This window comes from Haliotis rufescens, unplaced genomic scaffold, assembly GCF_023055435.1.
Source record: "Haliotis rufescens isolate VD_foot unplaced genomic scaffold, xgHalRufe1.0.p SCAF_34, whole genome shotgun sequence".
NCBI lineage: Eukaryota > Metazoa > Mollusca > Gastropoda > Lepetellida > Haliotidae > Haliotis > Haliotis rufescens.
Genome location: NW_025964046.1, coordinates 1,337,328 through 1,360,840, shown reverse-complemented (window position 1 = coordinate 1,360,840; position 23,513 = coordinate 1,337,328). Strand labels below are relative to the sequence as shown.

General features: G+C 49.3%; 1 protein-coding gene across 1 annotated transcript in view; it reads right to left on the bottom strand.

Moving 5' to 3' along the window:
* The window catches only part of LOC124128212 (nephrin-like), a 37,840-nt gene extending 16,393 nt beyond the window's left edge, over positions 1–21,447 (bottom strand). Inside the window, exon 1 of the mRNA XM_048380957.1 lies at positions 21,335–21,447. Within this exon, the coding sequence (XP_048236914.1) occupies positions 21,335–21,398 (64 nt within the window). The 5' untranslated portion in view covers positions 21,399–21,447. The remainder of the gene's footprint in view (positions 1–21,334) is intronic.
* Positions 21,448–23,513: the final 2,066 nt, after the last annotated feature.

Sequence of the window (23,513 nt, the reverse complement as noted above, 5' to 3'; positions counted from 1 at the left end):
TGTATGTATGTTGTGGATGTGTGTTGTGGGTGTATGTCTGGATGTGTGTTGTGGGTGTATGTCTGTATGTGTGTTGTTGGTGTATGTCTGTATGTATGTCTGGATGTGTGTTGTGGGTGTGTGTCTGGATGTGTGTTGTGGGTGTATGTCTGTATGTGTGTTGTGGGTGTATGTCTGTATGTGTGTTGTGGGTGTATGTCTGTATGTATGTTGTAGGTGTATGTCTGGATGTGTGTTGTTGGTGTATGTCTGTATGTGTGTTGTGGGTGTATGTCTGTATGTATGTTGTTGGTGTATGTCTGTATGTGTGTGGTGGGTGTATGTCTGTATGTGTGTTGTTGGTGTATGTCTGTATGTGTGTTGTTGGTGTATGTCTGGATGTGTGTTGTGGGTGTATGTCTGGATGTGTGTTGTGGGTGTATGTCTGGATGTGTGTTGTGGGTGTATGTCTGTATGTATGTTGTGGATGTGTGTTGTGGGTGTATGTCTGGATGTGTGTTGTGGGTGTATGTCTGTATGTGTGTTGTTGGTGTATGTCTGTATGTATGTCTGGATGTGTGTTGTGGGTGTGTGTCTGGATGTGTGTTGTGGGTGTATGTCTGTATGTGTGTTGTGGGTGTATGTCTGTATGTATGTTGTAGGTGTATGTCTGGATGTGTGTTGTGGGTGTATGTCTAGATGTGTGTGGTGGGTGTATGTCTGGATGTGTGTTGTAGGTGTATGTCTGGATGTGTGTTGTAGGTGTATGTCAGGATGTGTGTTGTGGGTGTATGTCTGGATGTGTGTTGTGGGTGTATGTCTGGATGTGTGTTGTGGGTGTATGTCTGTATGTGTGTTGTGGGTGTATGTCTGGATGTGTGTTGTGGGTGTATGTCTGTATGTGTGTTGTTGGTGTATGTCTGTATGTATGTCTGAATGTGTGGTGTGGGTGTATGTCTGGATGTGTGTTGTGTGTGTATGTCTGTATGTGTGGTGTGGGTGTATGTCTGGATGTGTGTTGTGGGTGTATGTCTGGATGTGTTTTTGTACCCTCACCAAGAGTGAGTGAGTGAGTGAGTTGGGTTTAACGCCGCTTTTAACAGTATTCCAGTTATATCACGGCGTGTCTGCTTAAAGTGGGAGGAAAGCCCGAAGTGATGCAGGTCTCCGACGTTTACCACTTCGGTGAAACCCACGAGCACGGGTATGGTGCTGACAAACCTAGATACATAATCCGTACGAACCAGGATTCGAACCCACAAGCATAGATTTCTGGCGTTTCCAAGGGACGCAACTCTGCACAGCAAATCGCGGCGCCTTAGACGACTGGGCCACCCCCAGACTATACAGCAAATGCTTAATTAGTGACTATTACCATCACACTGGACAGTGACTGCAGACATAAATGTTGGCAGAATGAAAATGTTTTTTAACCCTAACATTATCTGGTTTCATTTCAGATGAATTCAGAGTGACAAAAGACTCTCCACAAGACTGTATTGATCAAGAGTAAACAATTGACTTGCCTTTGGATGTGTTTGTGACGGATGCCACCGGTGTGTCAGGATACGCTCACCTTTTCGCGAACACCTGGTATCATTACTATTTGATAGTGATTTACAAATACATGCCCATGATATAGTCGGAATTGTACGATCGACTCTGCTTTATGCGGAGATTTCTATTTGATAGGTAAAGGGTTTTTTGTGCTTTATTTGGTGATAAAGCCCTGCATCTAAACAGCAACTACTTCAAGATGCCTATGTTCACAAGACAACCAATGAGGTTGACAAACTACTAAAGGCTTATTGATGTATCCAATTGGTCATTCAGGAGGTTTCATTGATAAGCGGGTGTGTGGCAAAAGTGTCTGACACATGTTGTTGTAGTGAGTTAGTGAGTTTGGTTTTACACCGTTAGCAATATTCCAGTAATATCACGGCGCGGAACACCAGAAATGTGCTTCACACATTGTACCCATGTCGGAAATCGAACTCGAGTCTTCCGTGTGACGAGCGAACGCTTTAACCACAAGGCTACCCGACCACCCTTTGCTGTTATAGATGAAGCGCACCGTGTAGTGCAGAGGAGGGACACTTCCGAGCTAAATTCATGGAACTGAAAAAGTTAATGTCACTCTTCCCTCAATTCAAATGTTTAGCTTAGTCAGCCACAGCACCACTTACACTGCAGACAGACATCAAATCTGGATTGGCCATGAAAAGTGCAAATTCTTTGGCACATAGTATTGATAGACGGAATATTAAACTTAAAGTTCACAAGACGTTGCCATCTACAGCGGCCATAACCCAGCAGATAAATCGTACGAAGCCGTATTCAAGACACTTATTGATGAACTTAATGCGCTGCATTCAGAGTTCCCCAAGACGATAGAGTGATCGGAACTAAACGGGTGTGGAGAGGGCTACGCGGTAGCACTATTAAAGACCGAAGGAGAATACTTCAGAAGACACTAGTCAGCTGTCTACTATGGTCGCGCAGTACCACAACCCATGCACAGAATCGGTAAATGGAAAAAAAAAAAACTAATTCATTTTTATCACAAAGGGCATTTTTCTGAAATAGCCTCACAACATGTTTTACAACTTCAGATGAGACTGGATGTATTGAACATAATGTCATTGGCCTCCAGTAGCTTTTCCTTGCTGAGGTGTGCAGTATGTGGACCGATACAACCGACATCAAGCGAGAGGAGGCCTGTAGGTTAGGTCTGCTTTTCCTTGGTGAGGTGTACAGTATGGGGTCCAATGCAACCGACATCAAGCGAGAGGAGGCCTGTAGATTGCATCTGCTTTTCCTTGTTGAGGTGTACAGTATGGGGTTCGATACAACCGACATCAAGCGAGAGGAGGCCTGTAGCTTGCATCTGCTTTTCCTTGTTAAGGTCTACAGTTTAAGGACCGATACAACCGACACCAAGCGAGAGGAGGCCTGTAGCTTGCATCTGCTTTTCGCTGCTGAGGTGTACAGTATGGGGACCGATACAACCGACATCAAGCGAGAGGAGGCCCGTAGCTTGCATCTGCTTTTCCTTGTTAAGGTCTACAGTTTAAGGACCGGTACAACCGACATCAAGCGAGAGGAGGCCTGTAGCTTGCATCTGCTTTTCGCTGCTGAGGTGTACAGTATGGGGACCGATACAACCGACATCAAGCGAGAGGAGGCCCGTAGCTTGCATCTGCTTTTTCTTGTTAAGGTCTACAGTTTAAGGACCGGTACAACCGACATCAAGCGAGAGGACGCCTGTAGCTTAGGTCTGCTTTTCCTTGCTGAGGTGTACAGTATGGGGTCCGATGCAACCGACACCAAGCGAGAGGAGGCCTGTAGCTTAGGTCTGCTTTTCCTTGCTGAGGTGTACAGTATGGGGTCCGATGCAACCGACATCAAGCGAGAGGAGGCCTGTAGCTTAGGTCTGCTTTTCCTTGTTGAGGTGTGCAGTATGGGGTCCGATGCAACCGACATCAAGCGAGAGGAGGCCTGTAGCTTAGGTCTGCTTTTCCTTGCTGAGGTGTACAGTATGGGGTCCGATGCAACCGACACCAAGCGAGAGGAGGCCTGTAGCTTAGGTCTGCTTTTCCTTGCTGAGGTGTACAGTATGGGGTTCGATACAACCGACATCAAGCGAGAGGAGGCCTGTAGCTTGCATCTGCTTTTCCTTGTTAAGGTCTACAGTTTAAGGACCGATACAACCGACACTTAGCGAGAGGAGGCCTGTAGCTTGCATCTGCTTTTCGCTGCTGAGGTGTACAGTATGGGGACCGATACAACCGACATCAAGCGAGAGGAGGCCCGTAGCTTGCATCTGCTTTTCCTTGTTAAGGTCTACAGTTTAAGGACCGGTACAACCGACATCAAGCGAGAGGAGGCCTGTAGCTTGCATCTGCTTTTCGCTGCTGAGGTGTACAGTATGGGGACCGATACAACCGACATCAAGCGAGAGGAGGCCCGTAGCTTGCATCTGCTTTTCCTTGTTAAGGTCTACAGTTTAAGGACCGGTACAACCGACATCAAGCGAGAGGACGCCTGTAGCTTAGGTCTGCTTTTCCTTGCTGAGGTGTACAGTATGGGGTCCGATGCAACCGACACCAAGCGAGAGGAGGCCTGTAGCTTAGGTCTGCTTTTCCTTGCTGAGGTGTACAGTATGGGGTCCGATGCAACCGACATCAAGCGAGAGGAGGCCTGTAGCTTAGGTCTGCTTTTCCTTGCTGAGGTGTGCAGTATGGGGTCCGATACAACCGACACCAAGCGAGAGGAGGCCTGTACCTTAGGTCTGCTTTTCCTTGCTGAGGTGTACAGTATGGGGTCCGATGCAACCGACACCAAGCGAGAGGAGGCCTGTAGCTTAGGTCTGCTTTTCCTTGCTGAGGTGTACAGTATGGGGTCCGATGCAACCGACATCAAGCGAGAGGAGGCCTGTAGCTTAGGTCTGCTTTTCCTTGTTGAGGTGTGCAGTATGGGGTCCGATGCAACCGACATCAAGCGAGAGGAGGCCTGTAGCTTAGGTCTGCTTTTCCTTGCTGAGGTGTACAGTATGGGGTCCGATGCAACCGACACCAAGCGAGAGGAGGCCTGTAGCTTAGGTCTGCTTTTCCTTGCTGAGGTGTACAGTATGGGGTTCGATACAACCGACATCAAGCGAGAGGAGGCCTGTAGCTTGCATCTGCTTTTCCTTGTTAAGGTCTACAGTTTAAGGACCGATACAACCGACACTTAGCGAGAGGAGGCCTGTAGCTTGCATCTGCTTTTCGCTGCTGAGGTGTACAGTATGGGGACCGATACAACCGACATCAAGCGAGAGGAGGCCCGTAGCTTGCATCTGCTTTTCCTTGTTAAGGTCTACAGTTTAAGGACCGGTACAACCGACATCAAGCGAGAGGAGGCCTGTAGCTTGCATCTGCTTTTCGCTGCTGAGGTGTACAGTATGGGGACCGATACAACCGACATCAAGCGAGAGGAGGCCCGTAGCTTGCATCTGCTTTTCCTTGTTAAGGTCTACAGTTTAAGGACCGGTACAACCGACATCAAGCGAGAGGACGCCTGTAGCTTAGGTCTGCTTTTCCTTGCTGAGGTGTACAGTATGGGGTCCGATGCAACCGACACCAAGCGAGAGGAGGCCTGTAGCTTAGGTCTGCTTTTCCTTGCTGAGGTGTACAGTATGGGGTCCGATGCAACCGACATCAAGCGAGAGGAGGCCTGTAGCTTAGGTCTGCTTTTCCTTGCTGAGGTGTGCAGTATGGGGTCCGATACAACCGACACCAAGCGAGAGGAGGCCTGTACCTTAGGTCTGCTTTTCCTTGCTGAGGTGTACAGTATGGGGTCCGATGCAACCGACACCAAGCGAGAGGAGGCCTGTAGCTTGCATCTGCTTTTCCTTGTTCAGGTGTACAGTATGGGGTCCGATACAACCGACATCAAGCGAGAGGAGGCCTGTAGCTTGCACCTGCTTTTCCTTGTTCAGGTGTACAGTATGGGGTCCGATACAACCGACATCAAGCGAGAGGAGGCCTGTAGCTTAGGTCTGCTTTTCCTTGCTGAGGTGTACAGTATGGGGTCCGATGCAACCGACATCAAGCGAGAGGAGGCCTGTAGCTTGCATCTGACTTTCCTTGCTGAGGTGTACAGTATGGGGTCCGATACAACCGACATCAAGCGAGAGGAGGCCTGTAGCTTGCATCTGCTTTTCCTTGTTCAGGTGTACAGTATGGGGTCCGATACAACCGACATCAAGCGACAGGAGGCCTGTAGCTTGCATCTGCTTTTCCTTACTGAGGTGTGCAGTATGGGGTCCGATACAACCGACATCAAGCGAGAGGAGGCCTGTAGCTTGTATCTGACTTTCCTTGCTGAGGTGTACAGTATGGGGTCCGATGCAACCGACACCAAGCGAGAGGAGGCCTGTAGATTGCATCTGACTTTCCTTGCTGAGGTGTACAGTATGGGGTCCGATACAACCGACACCAAGCTAGAGGAGGCCTGTAGCTTACGTCTGCTTTTCCTTGCTGAGGTGTACAGTATGTGGACCGATGCAACCGACATCAAGCGAGAGGAGGCCTGTAGCTTGCATCTGCTTTTCCTTGTTAAGGTCTACAGTTTAAGGACCGATACAACCGACGTCAAGCGAGAGGAGGCCTGTAGCTTGCATCTGCTTTTCGCTGCTGAGGTGTACAGTATGGGGACCGATGCAACCGGCATCAAGCGAGAGGAGGCCTGTAGATTGCATCTGACTTTCCTTGCTGAGGTGTACAGTATGGGGTCCGATGCAACCGACACCAAGCGAGAGGAGGCCTGTAGATTGCATCTGACTTTCCTTGCTGAGGTGTACAGTATGGGGTCCGATACAACCGACACCAAGCTAGAGGAGGCCTGTAGCTTACGTCTGCTTTTCCTTCCTGAGGTGTGCAGTATGGGATCCGATGCAACCGACATCAAGCGAGAGGAGGCCTGTAGCTTGCATCTGCTTTTCCTTGCTGAGGTGTGCAGTATGGGGTCCGATGCAACCGACACAAAGCGAGAAGAGGCCTGTAGCTTAGGTCTGCTTTTCCTTGCTGAGGTGTACAGTATGGGTTCCGATGCAACCGACACCAAGCGAGAGGAGGCCTGTAGCTTACGTCTGCTTTTCCTTGCTGAGGTGTGCAGTATGGGGTCCGATGCAACCGACACCAAGCGAGAGGAGGCCTGTAGCTTAGGTCTGCTTTTCCTTGCTGAGGTGTGCAGTATGGGTTCCGATGCAACCGACACCAAGCGAGAGGAGGCCTGTAGCTTAGGTCTGCTTTTCCTTGCTGAGGTGTACAGTATGGGGTTCGATGCAACCGACACCAAGCGAGAGGAGGCCTGTAGCTTGCATCTGCTTTTCCTTGTTCAGGTGTACAGTATGGGGTCCGATACAACCGACGTCAAGCGAGAGGAGGCATGTAGCTTGTATCTGCTTTTCCTTGCTGAGGTGTGCAGTATGGGGTCCGATACAACCGACATCAAGCGAGAGGAGGCCTGTAGCTTGCATCTGCTTTTCCTTGCTGAGGTGTGCAGTATGGGGTCCGATACAACCGACGTCAAGCGAGAGGCCTGTAGCTTGCATCTGCTTTTCCTTGTTCAGGTGTACAGTATGGGGTCTGATACAACCGGCATCAAGCGAGAGGAGGCCTGTAGCTTGCATCTGCTTTTCGCTGCTGAGGTGTACAGTATGGGGACCGATGCAACCGGCATCAAGCGAGAGGAGGCCTGTAGATTGCATCTGACTTTCCTTGCTGAGGTGTACAGTATGGGGTCCGATGCAACCGACACCAAGCGAGAGGAGGCCTATAGATTGCATCTGACTTTCCTTGCCGAGGTGTACAGTATGGGGACTGATACAACCGACACCAAGCGAGAGGAGGCCTGTAGCTTGAATCTGCTTTTCCTTGCAGAGGTGTGCAGTATGGGGTCCGATGCAACCGACATCAAGCGAGAGGAGGCCTGTACCTTAGGTCTGCTTTTCCTTGCTGAGGTGTACAGTATGTGGACCGATGCAACCGGCATCAAGCGAAAGGAGGCCTGTAGATTGCATCTGTCTTTCCTTGCTGAGGTGTACAGTATGGGGTCCGATGCAACCGACACAAAGCGAGAGGAGGCCTGTAGCTTCCGTCTGCTTTTCCTTGTTGAGGTGTGCAGTATGAGGTCCGATGCAACCGACATCAAGCGAGAGGAGGCCTGTAGCTTACGTCTCCTTTTCCTTGCTGAGGTGTACAGTATGGGGTCCGATGCAACCGACATCAAGCGAGAGGAGGCCTGTAGCTTACGTCTGCTTTTCCTTGCTGAGGTGTGCAGTATGGGGTCCGATGCAACCGACACCAAGCGAGAGGAGGCCTGTAGCTTAGGTCTGCTTTTCCTTGGTGAGGTGTACAGTATGTGGACCGATGCAACCGACATCAAGCGAGAGGAGACCCGTAGCTTGCATCTGCTTTTCCTTGTTCAGGTGTACAGTATGGGGTCCGATGCAACCGACATCAAGCGAGAGGAGGCCCGTAGCTTGCATCTTCTTTTCCTTGTTGAGGTGTACAGTATGGGGTCCGATACAACCGACATCAGGCGAGAGGAGGCCCGTAGCTTGCATCTGCTTTTCCTTGTTCAGGTGTACAGTATGGGGTCCGATACAACCGACATCAAGCGAGAGGAGGCCTGTAGCTTAGGTCTGCTTTTCCTTGCTGAGGTGTACAGTATGGGGTCCGATGCAACCGACATCAAGCGAGAGGAGGCCTGTAGCTTGCATCTGACTTTCCTTGCTGAGGTGTACAGTATGGGGTCCGATACAACCGACATCAAGCGAGAGGAGGCCTGTAGCTTGCATCTGCTTTTCCTTGTTCAGGTGTACAGTATGGGGTCCGATACAACCGACATCAAGCGAGAGGAGGCCTGTAGCTTGTATCTGACTTTCCTTGCTGAGGTGTACAGTATGGGGTCCGATGCAACCGACACCAAGCGAGAGGAGGCCTGTAGATTGCATCTGACTTTCCTTGCTGAGGTGTACAGTATGGGGTCCGATGCAACCGACACCAAGCGAGAGGAGGCCTGTAGATTGCATCTGACTTTCCTTGCTGAGGTGTGCAGTATGGGGTCCGATGCAACCGACATCAAGCGAGAGGAGGCCTGTAGCTTGCATCTGCTTTTCCTTGCTGAGGTGTGCAGTATGGGGTCCGATGCAACCGACACCAAGCGAGAAGAGGCCTGTAGCTTAGGTCTGCTTTTCCTTGCTGAGGTGTACAGTATGGGGTCCGATGCAACCGACACCAAGCGAGAGGAGGCCCGTAGCTTACGTCTGCTTTTCCTTCCTGAGGTGTGCAGTATGGGGTCCGATGCAACCGACACCAAGCGAGAGGAGGCCTGTAGCTTAGGTCTGCTTTTCCTTGCTGAGGTGTGCAGTATGGGTTCCGATGCAACCGACACCAAGCGAGAGGAGGCCTGTAGCTTAGGTCTGCTTTTCCTTGCTGAGGTGTACAGTATGGGGTTCGATGCAACCGACACCAAGCGAGAGGAGGCCTGTAGCTTGCATCTGCTTTTCCTTGTTCAGGTGTACAGTATGGGGTCCGATACAACCGACGTCAAGCGAGAGGAGGCCTGTAGCTTGTATCTGCTTTTCCTTGCTGAGGTGTGCAGTATGGGGTCCGATACAACCGACACTTAGCGAGAGGAGGCCTGTAGCTTGCATCTGCTTTTCCTTGCTGAGGTGTGCAGTATGGGGTCCGATACAACCGACGTCAAGCGAGAGGAGGCCTGTAGCTTGCATCTGCTTTTCCTTGTTCAGGTGTACAGTATGGGGTCTGATACAACCAGCATCAAGCGAGAGGAGGCCTGTAGCTTGCATCTGCTTTTCGCTGCTGAGGTGTACAGTATGGGGACCGATGCAACCGGCATCAAGCGAGAGGAGGCCTGTAGATTGCATCTGACTTTCCTTGCTGAGGTGTACAGTATGGGGTCCGATGCAACCGACATCAAGCGAGAGGAGGCCTGTAGATTGCATCTGACTTTCCTTGCTGAGGTGTACAGTATGGGGACTGATACAACCGACACCAAGCGAGAGGGGGCCTGTAGCTTGCATCTGCTTTTCCTTGCAGAGGTGTGCAGTATGGGGTCCGATGCAACCGACATCAAGCGACAGGAGGCCTGTAGCTTCCGTCTGCTTTTCCTTGTTGAGGTGTGCAGTATGAGGTCCGATGCAACCGACATCAAGCGAGAGGAGGCCTGTAGCTTACGTCTGCTTTTCCTTGCTGAGGTGTACAGTATGGGGTCCGATGCAACCGACGTCAAGCGAGAGGAGGCCTGTAGCTTACGTCTGCTTTTCCTTGCTGAGGTGTGCAGTATGGGGTCCGATGCAACCGACACCAAGCGAGAGGAGGCCTGTAGCTTAGGTCTGCTTTTCCTTGCTGAGGTGTACAGTATGTGGACCGATGCAACCGACATCAAGCGAGAGGAGGCCTGTAGCTTGCATCTGCTTTTCCTTGTTCAGGTGTACAGTATGGGGTCCGATGCAACCGACATCAAGCGAGAGGAGGCCCGTAGCTTGCATCTTCTTTTCCTTGTTGAGGTGTACAGTATGGGGTCCGATGCAACCGACATCAAGCGAGAGGAGGCCTGTAGCTTAGGTCTGCTTTTCCTTGTTGAGGTGTACAGTATGGGGTCCGGTACAACCGACATCAAGCGAGAGGAGGCCTGTAGATTGCATCTGCTTTTCCTTGCTGAGGTGTACAGTATGGGGTCCGATGCAACCGACACCAAGCGAGAGGAGGCGTGTAGCTTGCATCTGCTTTTCCTTGCTGAGGTGTGCAGTAAGGGGTCCGATGCAACCGACAAAAAGCGAGAGGAGGCCTGCAGCTTAGGTCTGCTTTTCCTTGCTGAGGTGTACAGTATGTGGACCGATGCAACCGGCATCAAGCGAAAGGAGGCCTGTAGATTGCATCTGTCTTTCCTTGCTGAGGTGTACAGTATGGGGTCCAATGCAACCGACATCAAGCGAGAGGAGGCCTGTAGCTTAGGTCTGCTTTTCCTTGTTGAGGTGTGCAGTATGAGGTCCGATGCAACCGACATCAAGCGAGAGGAGGCCTGTAGCTTAGGTCTGCTTTTCCTTGCTGAGGTGTACAGTATGGGGTCCGATGCAACCGACACCAAGCGAGAGGAGGCCTGTAGATTGCATCTGCTTTTCCTTGCTGAGGTGTGCAGTATGGGGTCCGATGCAACCGACACCAAGCGAGAGGAGGCCCGTAGCTTGCATCTGCTTTTCCTTGTTTAGGTGTACAGTATGGGGTCCGATGCAACCGACATCAAGCGAGAGAAGGCCTGTAGCTTAGGTCTGCTTTTCCTTGTTGAGGTGTACAGTATGGGGTCCGGTACAACCGACATCAAGCGAGAGGAGGCCTGTAGACTGCGTCTGCTTTTCCTTGTTCAGGTGTACAGTATGGGGTCCGATACAACCGACACCAAGCGAGAGGAGGCCTGTAGCTTGCATCTGCTTTTCCTTGTTCAGGTGTACAGTATGGGGTCCGATACAACCGACGTCAAGCGAGAGGAGGCCTGTAGCTTGCATCTGCTTTTCCTTGCTGAGGTGTGCAGTATGGGGTCCGATACAACCGACATCAAGCGAGAGGAGGCCTGTAGCTTGCATCTGACTTTCCTTGTTGAGGTGTACAGTATGGGGTCCGATGCAACCGACACCAAGCGAGAGGAGGCCTGTAGATTGCATCTGACTTTCCTTGCTGAGGTGTACAGTATGGGGTCCGATACAACCGACACCAAGCGAGAGGAGGCCTGTAGCTTGCATCTGCTTTTCCTTGCTGAGGTGTGCAGTATGGGGTCCGATACAACCGACATCAAGCGAGAAGAGGCCTGTAGCTTAGGTCTGCTTTTCCTTGCTGAGGTGTACAGTATGTGGACCGATGCAACCGACATCAAGCGAGAGGAGGCCCGTAGCTTGCATCTGCTTTTCCTTGTTAAGGTCTACAGTTTAAGGACCGATACAACCGGCATCAAGCGAGAGGAGGCCTGTAGCTTGCATCTGCTTTTCGCTGCTGAGGTGTACAGTATGGGGACCGATGCAACCGACATCAAGCGAGAGGAGGCCTGTAGATTGCATCTGACTTTCCTTGCTGAGGTGTACAGTATGGGGTCCAATGCAACCGACACCAAGCGAGAGGAGGCCTGTAGATTGCATCTGACTTTCCTTGCTGAGGTGTACAGTATGGGGTCCGATGCAACCGACACCAAGCGAGAGGAGGCCTGTAGCTTACGTCTGCTTTTCCTTGCTGAGGTGTGCAGTATGGGGTCCGATGCAACCGACATCAAGCGAGAGGAGGCCTGTAGCTTAGGTCTGCTTTTCCTTGCTGAGATGTACAGTATGTGGACCGATGCAACCGACATCAAGCGAGAGGAGGCCTGTAGCTTGCATCTGCTTTTCCTTGTTAAGGTCTACAGTTTAAGGACCGATACAACCGGCATCAAGCGATAGGAGGCCTGTAGCTTGCATCTGCTTTTCGCTGCTGAGGTGTACAGTATGGGGACCGATGCAACCGGCATCAAGTGAGAGGAGGCCTGTAGATTGCATCTGCTTTTCCTTGCTGAGGTGTACAGTATGTGGACCGATGCAACCGACATCAAGCGAGAGGAGGCCTGTAGCTTGCATCTGCTTTTCCTTGTTAAGGTCTACAGTTTAAGGACCGATACAACCGGCATCAAGCGAGAGGAGGCCTGTAGCTTGCATCTGCTTTTCGCTGCTGAGGTGTACAGTATGGGGACCGATGCAACCGGCATCAAGCGAGAGGAGGCCTGTAGATTGCATCTGACTTTCCTTGCTGAGGTGTACAGTATGGGGTCCGATGCAACCGACACCAAGCGAGAGGAGGCCTGTAGCTTAGGTCTGCTTTTCCTTGCTGAGGTGTGCAGTATGGGTTCCGATGCAACCGACACCAAGCGAGAGGAGGCCTGTACCTTAGGTCTGCTTTTCCTTGCTGAGGTGTACAGTATGGGGTTCGATGCAACCGACACCAAGCGAGAGGAGGCCTGTAGCTTGCATGTGCTTTTCCTTGTTCAGGTGTACAGTATGGGGTCCGATACAACCGACGTCAAGCGAGAGGAGGCCTGTAGCTTGTATCTGCTTTTCCTTGCTGAGGTGTGCAGTATGGGGTCCGATAAAACCGACGTCAAGCGAGAGGAGGCCTGTAGCTTGCATCTGCTTTTCCTTGTTCAGGTGTACAGTATGGGGTCTGATACAACCGGCATCAAGCGAGAGGAGGCCTGTAGCTTGCATCTGCTTTTCGCTGCTGAGGTGTACAGTATGGGGACCGATGCAACCGGCATCAAGCGAGAGGAGGCCTGTAGATTGCATCTGACTTTCCTTGCTGAGGTGTACAGTATGGGGTCCGATGCAACCGACACCAAGCGAGAGGAGGCCTGTAGATTGCATCTTACTTTCCTTGCTGAGGTGTACAGTATGGGGACTGATACAACCGACACCAAGCGAGAGGAGGCCTGTAGCTTGCATCTGCTTTTCCTTGCAGAGGTGTGCAGTATGGGGTCCGATGCAACCGACATCAAGCGAGAGGAGGCCTGCAGCTTAGGTCTGCTTTTCCTTGCTGAGGTGTACAGTATGGGGTCCGATGCAACCGACACAAAGCGAGAGGAGGCCCGTAGCTTCCGTCTGCTTTTCCTTGTTGAGGTGTGCAGTATGAGGTCCGATGCAACCGACATCAAGCGAGAGGAGGCCTGTAGCTTACGTCTGCTTTTCCTTGCTGAGGTGTACAGTATGGGGTCCGATGCAACCGACGTCAAGCGAGAGGAGGCCTGTAGCTTTCGTCTGCTTTTCCTTGCTGAGGTGTGCAGTATGGGGTCCGATGCAACCGACACCAAGCGAGAGGAGGCCTGTAGCTTAGGTCTGCTTTTCCTTGCTGAGGTGTGCAGTATGTGGACCGATGCAACCGGCATCAAGCGAAAGGAGGTCTGTAGATTGCATCTGTCTTTCCTTGCTGAGGTGTACAGTATGGGGTCCAATGCAACCGACATCAAGCGAGAGGAGGCCTGTAGCTTAGGTCTGCTTTTCCTTGTTGAGGTGTGCAGTATGAGGTCCGATGCAACCGACATCAAGCGAGAGGAGGCCTGTACCTTAGGTCTGCTTTTCCTTGCTGAGGTGTACAGTATGGTGTCCGATGCAACCGACACCAAGCGAGAGGAGGCCCGTAGCTTGCATCTGCTTTTCCTTGCTGAGGTGTGCAGTATGGGGTCCGATACAACCGACACCAAGCGAGAGGAGGCCCGTAGCTTGCATCTGCTTTTCCTTGTTTAGGTGTACAGTATGGGGTCCGATGCAACCGACATCAAGCGAGAGAAGGCCTGTAGCTTAGGTCTGCTTTTCCTTGTTGAGGTGTACAGTATGGGGTCCGGTACAACCGACATCAAGAGAGAGGAGGCCTGTAGATTGCATCTGCTTTTCCTTGCTGAGGTGTACAGTATGGGGTCCGATGCAACCGACACCAAGCGAGAGGAGGCGTGTAGCTTACGTCTGCTTTTCCTTGCTGAGGTGTGCAGTATGGGGACCGATGCAACCGACATCAAGCGAGAGGAGGCCTGTAGCTTAGGTCTGCTTTTCCTTGCTGAGGTGTACAGTATGGGGTCCGATACAACCGACACCAAGCGAGAGGAGGCCTGTAGCTTGCATCTGCTTTTCCTTGTTCAGGTGTACAGTATGGGGTCCGATACAACCGACGTCAAGCGAGAGGAGGCCTGTAGCTTGAATCTGCTTTTCCTTGCTGAGGTGTGCAGTATGGGGTCCGATACAACCGACATCAAGCGAGAGGAGGCCCGTAGCTTGCATCTGACTTTCCTTGTTGAGGTGTACAGTATGGGGTCCGATGCAACCGACATCAAGCGAGAGGAGGCCTGTAGATTGCATCTGACTTTCCTTGCTGAGGTGTACAGTATGGGGTCCGATACAACCGACACCAAGCGAGAGGAGGCCTGTAGCTTGCATCTGCTTTTCCTTGCTGAGGTGTGCAGTATGGGGTCCGATGCAACCGACATCAAGCGAGAGGAGGCCTGTAGCTTGCATCTGCTTTTCCTTGCTGAGGTGTACAGTATGTGGACCGATGCAACCGACATCAAGCGAGAGGAGGCCCGTAGCTTGCATCTGCTTTTCCTTGTTAAGGTCTACAGTTTAAGGACCGATACAACCGGCATCAAGCGAGAGGAGGCCTGTAGCTTGCATCTGCTTTTCGCTGCTGAGGTGTACAGTATGGGGACCGATGCAACCGGCATCAAGCGAGAGGAGGCCTGTAGATTGCATCTGACTTTCCTTGCTGAGGTGTACAGTATGGGGTCCAATGCAACCGACACCAAGCGAGAGGAGGCCTGTAGATTGCATCTGACTTTCCTTGCTGAGGTGTACAGTATGGGGTCCGATGCAACCGACACCAAGCGAGAGGAGGCCTGTAGCTTGCATCTGCTTTTCCTTGCTGAGGTGTGCAGTATGGGGTCCGATGCAACCGACATCAAGCGAGAGGAGGCCTGTAGCTTAGGTCTGCTTTTCCTTGCTGAGATGTACAGTATGTGGACCGATGCAACCGACATCAAGCGAGAGGAGGCCTGTAGCTTGCATCTGCTTTTCCTTGTTAAGGTCTACAGTTTAAGGACCGATACAACCGGCATCAAGCGATAGGAGGCCTGTAGCTTGCATCTGCTTTTCGCTGCTGAGGTGTACAGTATGGGGACCGATGCAACCGACATCAAGCGAGAGGAGGCCTGTAGCTTGCATCTGCTTTTCCTTGTTAAGGTCTACAGTTTAAGGACCGATACAACCGGCATCAAGCGATAGGAGGCCTGTAGCTTGCATCTGCTTTTCGCTGCTGAGGTGTACAGTATGTGGACCGATGCAACCGACATCAAGCGAGAGGAGGCCTGTAGATTGCATCTGACTTTCCTTGCTGAGGTGTACAGTATGGGGTCCGATGCAACCGACACCAAGCGAGAGGAGGCCTGTAGCTTAGGTCTGCTTTTCCTTGCTGAGGTGTGCAGTATGGGGTCCGATGCAACCGACATCAAGCGAGAGGAGGCCTGTACCTTAGGTCTGCTTTTCCTTGCTGAGGTGTACAGTATGTGGACCGATGCAACCGACACCAAGCGAGAGGAGGCCTGTAGCTTGCATCTGCTTTTCCTTGCTGAGGTGTGCAGTATGGGGTCCGATGCAACCGACATCAAGCGAGAGGAGGCCTGTAGCTTAGGTCTGCTTTTCCTTGCTGAGGTGTACAGTATGTGGACCGATGCAACCGACATCAAGCGAGAGGAGGCCCGTAGCTTGCATCTGCTTTTCCTTGTTAAGGTCTACAGTTTAAGGACCGATACAACCGGCATCAAGCGAGAGGAGGCCTGTAGCTTGCATCTGCTTTTCGCTGCTGAGGTGTACAGTATGGGGACCGATGCAACCGGCATCAAGCGAGAGGAGGCCTGTAGATTGCATCTGACTTTCCTTGCTGAGGTGTACAGTATGGGGTCCAATGCAACCGACACCAAGCGAGAGGAGGCCTGTAGATTGCATCTGACTTTCCTTGCTGAGGTGTACAGTATGGGGTCCGATGCAACCGACACCAAGCGAGAGGAGGCCTGTAGCTTGCATCTGCTTTTCCTTGCTGAGGTGTGCAGTATGGGGTCCGATGCAACCGACATCAAGCGAGAGGAGGCCTGTAGCTTAGGTCTGCTTTTCCTTGCTGAGATGTACAGTATGTGGACCGATGCAACCGACATCAAGCGAGAGGAGGCCTGTAGCTTGCATCTGCTTTTCCTTGTTAAGGTCTACAGTTTAAGGACCGATACAACCGGCATCAAGCGATAGGAGGCCTGTAGCTTGCATCTGCTTTTCGCTGCTGAGGTGTACAGTATGGGGACCGATGCAACCGGCATCAAGTGAGAGGAGGCCTGTAGATTGCATCTGCTTTTCCTTGCTGAGGTGTACAGTATGTGGACCGATGCAACCGACATCAAGCGAGAGGAGGCCTGTAGCTTGCATCTGCTTTTCCTTGTTAAGGTCTACAGTTTAAGGACCGATACAACCGGCATCAAGCGAGAGGAGGCCTGTAGCTTGCATCTGCTTTTCGCTGCTGAGGTGTACAGTATGGGGACCGATGCAACCGGCATCAAGCGAGAGGAGGCCTGTAGATTGCATCTGACTTTCCTTGCTGAGGTGTACAGTATGGGGTCCGATGCAACCGACACCAAGCGAGAGGAGGCCTGTAGCTTACGTCTGCTTTTCCTTGCTGAGGTGTGCAGTATGGGGTCCGATTCAACCGACATCAAGCGAGAGGAGGCCTGTACCTTAGGTCTGCTTTTCCTTGCTGAGGTGTACAGTATGTGGACCGATGCAACCGACACCAAGCGAGAGGAGGCCTGTAGCTTGCATCTGCTTTTCCTTGTTCAGGTGTACAGTATGGGGTCCGATACAACCGGCATCAAGCGAGAGGAGGCCTGTAGATTGCATCTGACTTTCCTTGCTGAGGTGTACAGTATGGGGTCCGATGCAACCGACACCAAGCGAGAGGAGGCCTGTAGCTTACGTCTGCTTTTCCTTGCTGAGGTGTGCAGTATGGGGTCCGATGCAACCGACATCAAGCGAGAGGAGGCCTGTACCTTAGGTCTGCTTTTCCTTGCTGAGGTGTACAGTATGTGGACCGATGCAACCGACACCAAGCGAGAGGAGGCCTGTAGCTTGCATCTGCTTTTCCTTGTTCAGGTGTACAGTATGGTGTCCGATACAACCGGCATCAAGCGAGAGGAGGCCTGTAGATTGCATCTGCTTTTCCTTGTTCAGGTGTACAGTATGGGGACCGGTACAACCGACGTCAGGCGAGAGGAGGCCTGTAGCTTGCATCTGCTTTTCCTTGCTGAGGTGTGCAGTATGGGGTCCGATACAACCGACACCAAGCGAGAGGAGGCCTGTAGCTTGCGTCTGGTTTTCCTTGTTGAGGTGTACAGTATGGGGTCCGATGCAACCGACACCAAGCGAGAGGAGGCCTGTATCTTAGGTCTGCTTTTTGCTGCTCAGATGTGCAGTATGGGGTCCGATACAACCGACATCAAGCGAGAGGAGGCCTGTAGCTTGCATCTGCTTTTCCTTGCTGAGGTGTGCAGTATGGGGTCCGATACAACCGACATCAAGCGAGAGGAGGCCTTTAGCTTAGGTCTGCTTTTCCTTGCTGAGGTGTACTGTATGGGGACCGATACAACCGACATCAAGCGAGAGGAGGCCAGTAGCTTGTATCTGACTTTCCTTGCTGAGGTGTACAGTATGTGGACCGATGCAACCGACATCAAGCGAGAGGAGGCCTGTAGCTTGCATCTGCTTTTCCTTGTTGAGGTGTGCAGTATGGGGTCCGATACAACCGACGTCAAGCGAGAGGAGGCCTGTAGCTTAGGTCTGCTTTTCCTTGTTGAGGTGTACAGTATGGGGTCCGATACAACCGACATCAAGCGAGAGGAGGCCTGTAGCTTTTATCTGACTTTCCTTGCTGAGGTGTACAGTATGGGGTCCGATGCAACCGACACCAAGCGAGAGGAGGCCTGTATCTTAGGTCTGCTTTTTGCTGCTGAGGTGTACAGTATGGGGTCCGATGCAACCGACACCAAGCGAGAGGAGGCCTGTAGCTTGCGTCTGATTTTCCTTGTTGAGGTGTACAGTATGGGGTCCGATGCAACCGACACCAAGCGAGAGGAGGCCTGTATCTTAGGTCTGCTTTTTGCTGCTCAGATGTGCAGTATGGGGTCCGATATAACCGACGTCAAGCGAGAGGAGGCCTGTAGCTTGCATCTGCTTTTCCTTGCTGAGGTGTGCAGTATGGGTTCCGATACAACCGACGTCAAGCGAGAGGAGGCCTGTAGCTTGTATCTGACTTTCCTTGCTGAGGTGTACAGTATGGCGTCCGATGCAACCGACATCAAGCGAGAGGAGGCCTGTAGATTGCATCTGACTCTACTTGCTGAGGTGTACAGTATAGGGTCCGATGCAACCGACACCAAGCGAGAGGAGGCCTGTAGATTGCATCTGCTTTTCCTTGTTGAGGTGTACAGTATGATGCCCGATACAACTGACATCAAGCGAGAGGAGGCCAGTAGCTTAGGTCTGCTTTTCGCTGCTGAGGTGTACAGTACAGAGAGGAGATAATGTACCAGGTGCCGACGAAATGCAGGTGTACTGTTTGAACAGTTCTGATAATGTACCAGGTGCCAACTTGTGTAGCAGAGATTTCTTGTGTGAACATTTTGGGAGTGAGTTGGTGAAATTATTCCCCTGATCACATGTGCTGATTATGCAGTACATGTAGTAATTAGAAGTGCTACAACAGCTGCTGTCAACAATGGATTCAGAGAAGTGAGGTCTTGGCATCGTGGACACTATCCTACTGATTATTTGAAGCTTGATGTACTTTTTGCTACAACTGTGTAAGCGATACGATGCCTGTGATATATACTCCCGACTTTCATCATAATCGTTTTGTTGTAGTGACAGTCTGAACATACCATCAGTGTGGGCGAAATGTTAGCCATAGATTTTTCAGTGTTTTGTTCTGTACCACTAACAATTTATTGACGATTAATTGATGAATTAGTCTTGCCGTGAGAGGCGACTAACGGGATCGGGTGGTAAGGATCGCTGAGTTATTAACATATTTTATGTTTTTTGTCATGTCCTTAATGTAAAGCTTTTGTATTTGACAAGCTTCATTCAAAGCTTCTATAGGTTTTCAGCAACACATGCTTGCCGTAAAAGGTGACTATGCCTGTCGTAAGAGGCGACAAACGGGAACGGGTGGTCAGGCTCGCTGACTTGGTTGATGCATGTCATCGTATCCTAATTGCGTGGATCAATGCTTGTGACGTCAATCACTGGATTGTCTGATCCAGACTCGATTATTTACAGACCGCCGTCATATAGCTGGAATATTGCTGTGTACGGCATTAAACAACAAACTAACAATTAATCAATGTCTCTCTCTTTTCAGGCGGGTCTCTAGAAACAGGCATGGCACATCCATGACGAGCTTCAGAACCAAATGTGACCGATCGATCCCCGGTCGCGTCGAACCAAAAGACGTTATAAGATGGTACTTGTTGTTACTGTGTCTGGCCCTCGGCATTAAGGAACTAAAACAAGGACTGGTCGGCTCGGAGTCAGTATACTGTGTCTAAGTGGGGTATTCATGTTAAACTGGTATGGTATCTCAGTGAGCTAGCACTATAAATCCGCACCTGTCCGGACTAGTACAAGCAGCCACACACACACACACCACTCGCCCCTTTCCGTAACCTGCAAGCTGTTCGGCTTGTCCCGGAATATCACGAGTTGGTCACGAATGCGAATGTCGGCTCTGTTTACATGTGTTAGCTCGGTCCCACAATGCACTTGTGGAATGTTTCGTGTCTCGTGATTCAAACTTACATTCACATCCTTCCTTTTGCTGCCTGTGTTTTATCGATAATCTCACACTGATCGGATACTAAATATAGGACTTAGTAATCCACATATTACCCACATTGGTGGTGTTTTAGTATTTCGAAAACGCTAACTTTGTCTCTAAACGATACGGTACCGGCAATTAGGTGTAACAGCCCGTCAGTTGGTCCTGTTCAAGGATTTTCAATGTACGACATAGCTTATTACAGCTTTCATTTTAAACCATTCTCCAAAAAACACACTGTTAGTCTTTAACTCGGCATCTTAGAAAGTAACACAGTTTGCTCGCTGAATACATTGTTTATTCCTGGGAATAATCTTCCCATAACATTCGCATGATAACCTGTATATACTTACAAAGAATTACAAATATGCAGAGGATGTTCCGTTTGTCAAGTAAAAAAACATGTTTCTCTCATCTCGTGACGGGGAAAGGAGATATTTTCATGAGGTGATAGAAAAATGATGTTTCACTCGACACATAAAATATCCTATTTATTTTATACTTTTTGTGTACTGAATTATTTCATTACAACCAAGTAACGTAAATTCTCCCTCATTAACTCGCAGGGACGTTTCACTATTGTTTGTAGGTGCGACCTGAAAAGTAGTTCCGTCTTTGTAAAATATAACCAAACGTACCCCCAAAACATATTTTATGTCAATATATAGACACTGCTGTTCAGTATATTTGACTGTTCTTTTGATAATGATAGCAATTATCCCTGTAGTTTATCCAGATTCCCGATGGTTAATTCTGACTCGATCGCCGAATGACGAGGGCGACGCCATGTTTGTTTCTAAACAGTGAAAGTAGTCCCTACTTGACCTTTGATATTTGCATCTCTAGCCGCATATGACCCCAACGGATATCGTTTTTATCCGTTGGCTTTATCCTGCCGAGAAACCCACACATTATATGATAAACTCTTTATCATACATTTAGATATCATCATATACAAAATCAACTTCAGCAAAAAGATATTCTGGAAATTTACGAGATGGTTGTTGGAAGCGAAAGAATACACGCTTACAATAATGACGCTTTGGAAAATGAACAGTCTCTATTGACGTGTTACAGGAGAAATTTACAGCTTATAGCGAAACAAGAGAATAACGAACAGCAAGAAGAGATATTAACTCCATAAATGAACATCTGTCATTATTTTGCCTTGCCAATGTGGAATGAACGCAAATAGGAAGTCAGCAGTCTGTGTAAGGTGACCCTATCAAGACAATCGTTCCATCAAAGTGTTATCTTCACTTAAGTGCCATGTTCACTGCAATGCAATTATTACTTTTCTCGATTTCAGAAAACTAAGTCTTTCACACTGAAGCATATAAACAGAAAGATTCACAAGGAAAACTTTTAAATATACTCACAGAGAGTGGTCCGAATGCATAACAGTAGAAACAACAGATGTCTCAAAAGCCCAATTTCTGCCATGGTGATAGCTGAACCGGATTGTCACTGACGTGTGTTAACTGTGACAGCCTGCACTACCAGATAATTTAATTTATATCCCAGTTCTAATTCTGACATACAGTTCCGGATATAACCCACTTTAGGTATTTCCTGTATGATGGGACACTTCCGATAAAGGCTACGACTTGCAATGTTCGTGTGACGTAATACGGAGTAAGAGTTATGCCCCTTATTGTTTTTAGTGATGGTTCAAAATTAAAGCTGGATTTTATCAGGTCTTTCAAAGAACATTTCTTCGTTTTTTTAACAATATTTCATTTTACAGAGAGAGTCCACCTGTTTCTTTACGTTAGACAACATTGTCCCGTACATTTGGCATAAATTCAAGAAACCAGTTACATCTAAGTTAAACTTATGACAAGGCGGTCTTTATACATACTTCCTTGTGAGTATAAATCTCAAGTCCACCACACAATTGAAAAATATGTTATATATATTATATTCATATCAATAATACTGGTAGATACTGCTGATCAGAATAATAACAGGATATACTGAAATTATGATTGTAATGATTGCAACAAATCCTTAATAATATTAAAATGAAAAAGACACCCCAGTATTGGATATATAGAGCATATTATATGAGTGTTGATGTCATACTATGCTCACGACGTGAGTGTCTAAATTCCAGTATTTCCCGTGAGCATTGATCACCAGCGTTGTCCTTGAAAACCACAATTTGTAAATGACGTCAACAATTCTTCGGCTATGACGCCGTTTCCAATGTGACATCATTCCGACCTCACGTCTGAATACGATTCGAATGACGTCAATTATGACGTCCGGGTGACGGAAACAATACACTGTTGTCTAGGGCATATATGATTTTTATGAACTCTGATATGTTCGCCCTCGTGGGTAATAAGCATGTTTATCCCCTACGAGGACGGCATTGCTGACGTCACTCTAATCATATTGTGACGTGATGTCGGAATGACGCCACACTAGAAACGACGTCATAGTTGGAGATTGTTGACGTCATTTACAAATTGTGGTTTTCTAGGACAACGGTGGTGCTCATGGGGCCGTTTTCGCGGGCTTGACCAGAAAAATGGTCATGACAAGAAACGTGGTTTATCGTTTTCGCGTTGCGGTCATGTGACCGCCCGGTCGTTCGGTCATGAAAACACACAACCGCGGTCACGACCCGGTTGTCAGCCCAAACAATATGGCGTCGACGACGTTTCATCTTGTGCCGCTAGCACTTTCCGAAGAAGAATCTGGCATCAAATACAAGTTATTGGTACCTCCTGATGTCGTACAGAGGTGCAGACAAGGTGAGGGTAGCAGAATGTTAACTTTATCAAGAATTAGGAAGGTGGACATGTTGAAATGCATCATATTTGTTGTCGTCTTGGGGCGGGGCTGAAGGCGGGACAGTCGTCTGCCATCTGTAGGCCCTGTATTTATATCTCGCACGCATGAGTGTGTGAATTAAATGGGTTAATTTTTTAAGAAAACAAAGTGAGGTTACATATAGACACTTTGTATGTAGATTTATGTATAAATCATCAGGTAGGTGTCCACAAACGGCACGATGAATGCTGTCACTAGTGTCAGTACGGACCGCTCGCAAAAACAATTAATGGAAATAGCCGGGCTCGCACAGGCTGATTATCATATTATCATTAGGCCTAAATCTAATGTTATTAATTCACTAGATCTACTTGTTACATGAGGTTCACCACACACAAAGCAAATGTTGGATGTATTCTCTGTAAACAAAGCGAGAGACACGTCCTGTCGATCTATAACTGGAAAATGGAACCTAATAATAATATATATAATGTGAAACAATATAGATCTAAAATGACAATGGTATTTTTTACCAGATCAACACTGCACACGTGGAAACTATAGAAAACACAAATGTGAAATATCTGCCTTGAATCTAACTGTTTGCAAACATGTCAATTTAGCCTATATATAAAAATATAAAATTATCTACCAGGTTTATTTGAATACTCACCCCCCCCCCCCCCCCCCCCCCAATTAAATCAAACTGAAAAATAAAACATAAAAAGATCCAGATGCAGTTCTTTCATCCTTTATTTTGGAGAGGGTGAAGAGCAG